Below are 3,442 nucleotides of genomic sequence, written 5' to 3' on the forward strand. Positions count from 1 at the left end.
CGAGCCTTAAACCCATTACCTAATGGTTACAGGCAGGCGCGCTAACCACTACGCCGGGTAAATATTAAATGTTATAACTTATGTTCCTGTTAAAGGTTAACTAATGTATAAGGATTGAATGGTATAATGACATCATTGGTGTGCGATTATTATATTACTCCATACATACATCCAGGTCCAATATAGGTATATCACTTCAATACATACATTCAGATCCTATATAGGTATATCACTTCAATACATACATTCAGATCCTATATAGGTATATCACTTAAATACATATAAGTATTCAATGTTATAATTTATCAAGGTTAACAGTCAATGCTATTTAGTTCAACAGCCACGCTTTTTAACTGACGCACTTTTCAATACACTTTATCTATTTATCCATAGCCTGTTTTAACAACCGTCATTTTACTGTTGATTTCTTTCATTTAATTGTTTAAATAATATGATCTTCGCTATCGTTTTCGAAGAAATAAATAAAAATTATGTTATATCGAAATGGCGGATAAAGTTATTTATCCGCCATTAAATTCATCACAATTTTAATTTGTTGTAAGTTTCCCACTTTGTACAACTCATTTTAATTTGTCGTATTTGCTAACTTTGTAAAACATATTATAATTTGCTGAGTGAACTTATTGTTCCTGGTTATCGTTAATTTGAATTGGGAATTGTAATTAGCACTTTATATCCAATAAACCTAACTTTTTTTCCTCGCAAATTATAATATGTTTTAGCACTTTATATCCAATAAACCTAATTAGCACTTTATATCCAATAAACAAAAAATTAGCACTTTATATCCAATAAACCTAACTTTTTTTCCTCGCAAATTATAATATGTTTTACAAAGTTAGCAAACTTACGACAAATTAAAATGAGTTGTACTGTGTTTAACCTATATCACTTCAATACAAATAACACATATTGAGGTGTATGAACCAGAACACCTGTGTTATTACGACTGTCGTCCCGCCATGCAAGGATAAATAAGTTACATACGTGGTAATTTGTAATTGAGCACAAGGTGTATGAAACAGAACACCTGTGTTATACTGACTGTTGTTTCTACTCCATACAAGGATAAATAAGTTACATACGTGGTAACTTGTAAGCAGACACAAGGTGTGTGAAACAGAGCACATGTGTTATTACGACTGTCGTTGCCCCGCCATGCAAGTATATATAAGTTACATACGTGGTAACTTGTAATCGAGCACAAGGTGTATGAAACAGAACACCCATGTTATACTGACTGTTGTTTCCCCGCCACATAAAGGGAGTTATTGAATTCTAATACATTATAATGACTGTCATTACCTGGCCGCGCAAAGATAAAAAAGTTACATTTATTTATTTACTTTGATACATATAACATTATCCGCTTTTACCCAGGCAACAGCAGCTTAACCAGTTCAGCAGCAGCGCGCCATATAAATCGAGCAATTCATATATTTGAAGGAAATGTTCGTACTTCACCAACTTTGCACCAAATCAACATAGTTGTATTCCAACACCAGATGATGGCAGATTTTCAGCAGGAATTTGGTGTATCTGCATCTCAGGCTAATGTGGCTTCCAAATCTAACCGTAAGTTAGGATATTTATACTATTGCTGGGTGTTGTGTAATATTGTTATATGTGTAATATTGGTGTTGTGTAATATTGTTATACAAAAGCAGTAAGCAGCTTGGGTGTTGGGGCTGTTAATCTCTTTTATTTCTTAACCTTTTTGTTGTCCCCTATAAAGTTCCAAAGCTGTCTATATGTTGCCCCCTTTAAGTTGTATGTTTGTGTCTCCTTTAAACTCATTTTACTTTGTCCCCATTGTTTTTTATGTTTTCCATGTTTTATTTTATGAGTATATAACCCAAGCTTTGTGGGGTTTTTGGCTTCATTACAATTATGTGCTACTGGTGTCAACATCCTTTTGAACTGAGTGACCTTGAGACTTTCAGGGGTAATGGACCAAATCTGGCATAAATCACAGGTCCTCGACAAGAATCACAGCAAAATAGAAAAGCTGTATAATTCCACCCATAAAGTTACATACATGGTAACTTGTAAGTGGGCATATGAAACTGAACACCCATGTTATAATAAACATCGATTTCCTGCTTTGTGAGGGCAAGTTACATTCATTTATTTATTAAGCTGCGTATGCAGGCATATCCAGGTATTTCAACACTACAATATACAGTAAACATTAAAACGGTATACCCAATAAGTTGGATTTTTTTCATTGAAATGTACCTTAAAACAACCATGATTTTATTCCTAAAATACATATACCCATATACCAACACCTCATGTTCACTGCCAATTTAATGTTTTTTTTCCAGAACTAGGACTTCCCAAGTTTTCCTCAGCCGTTCAAGACACTGATAATGTGACGCTGTATATTTGTTCAAATCAACAAAATAATGTTGACAAGGTTAGTCTAATTGGTTTGTTAAGCAGACTAGCCCTGAGGCAAAGTCATTAGTGTACTTCCAGCCTAGGGTTCACAGGCTCAAGGCTTAACGCTGCCACCATAGCACAGTTGGTTAGCGCGCCCGCTTCTAACCCAGAGGTAATTGGTTCAAGGCTCGTCGTTGCTACCATTGTGGGCTTATTTTTCCTTGGCCAAAACACTTACCACCAATGGCTCAAACCCATTGTTCATTAATGGTTTGTCCAAATTATCACCCACACATAAAAAAATTTGAAAACCTCCACAAAAAAATAATACACCCACAAAGCAACATACTTGGTAACTCGTAAGCTGGCACGAGGTGTATGAACACCCGTGTTATAACGACTGTCGTTTTCTGGCCACGGGAGGATAAAGTAAGTTACATTCATTCATTCATTCAATCACCACTTTGGGCGTATGTGTCCTTGCGCAAGACACTTAACGGTAATTGCTCCAACCCAGTGGTCACTAGCAGTTGGTCTATTTAAGCGGGCACAAGGTGTATGAAACAGAACACCTGTGTTATAATGGCTGTCGTTTTCCAGCCATGCAAGGATAAATAAGTTACATATGTGGTAACTCGCAAGCAAAAAAAACCCCCCCCCCCCCCCCCACCTGTGTTATAATGACTGTTATCCCCACACAGGCATTGAAGTCAATCAACCAGCACATACAAAATATCACCTCAGTAAAATACATAGATGATGAAATTATTAAACAACTCACTAGTATTGAGGTGAAAGAAATCGGGCAGCTTGCTCGGAAACATCAAGTTAAGATTGAAACAACTGATACAGCGTGAGTATAACTATATATGTGTTGCATGTTATATATATAGCTATATAACTATGTTATGTACGTGGTTTGCTCGGTGTATTCATGAGATGTATGAAACAGAAAGCCGTGTTATAACAACTGTCGTTTCCCAGCCGTGCGAGGATAAATAAGTTACATACATGATAACTCGCAAGCGGCACGAGG

The 3,442-nt window shown here is 36.1% G+C and overlaps 1 protein-coding gene across 1 annotated transcript in view; it reads left to right on the forward strand.

The window, feature by feature from the left end:
• Window positions 1-3,285, forward strand: part of LOC100185323 (poly [ADP-ribose] polymerase 14-like) — a 16,763-nt gene extending 13,478 nt beyond the window's left edge. The window contains exons 21-23 of the mRNA XM_026840444.1: window positions 1,402-1,596; window positions 2,349-2,440; window positions 3,108-3,285. Of these exons, the coding sequence (XP_026696245.1) occupies window positions 1,402-1,596; window positions 2,349-2,440; window positions 3,108-3,263 (443 nt within the window). The 3' untranslated portion in view covers window positions 3,264-3,285. The remainder of the gene's footprint in view (window positions 1-1,401; window positions 1,597-2,348; window positions 2,441-3,107) is intronic.
• The last annotated feature ends 157 nt before the right edge of the window (window positions 3,286-3,442 follow it).

The sequence above is a fragment of the Ciona intestinalis genome, unplaced genomic scaffold (genome assembly GCF_000224145.3).
Source record: "Ciona intestinalis unplaced genomic scaffold, KH HT001266.1, whole genome shotgun sequence".
Lineage (NCBI taxonomy): Eukaryota > Metazoa > Chordata > Ascidiacea > Phlebobranchia > Cionidae > Ciona > Ciona intestinalis.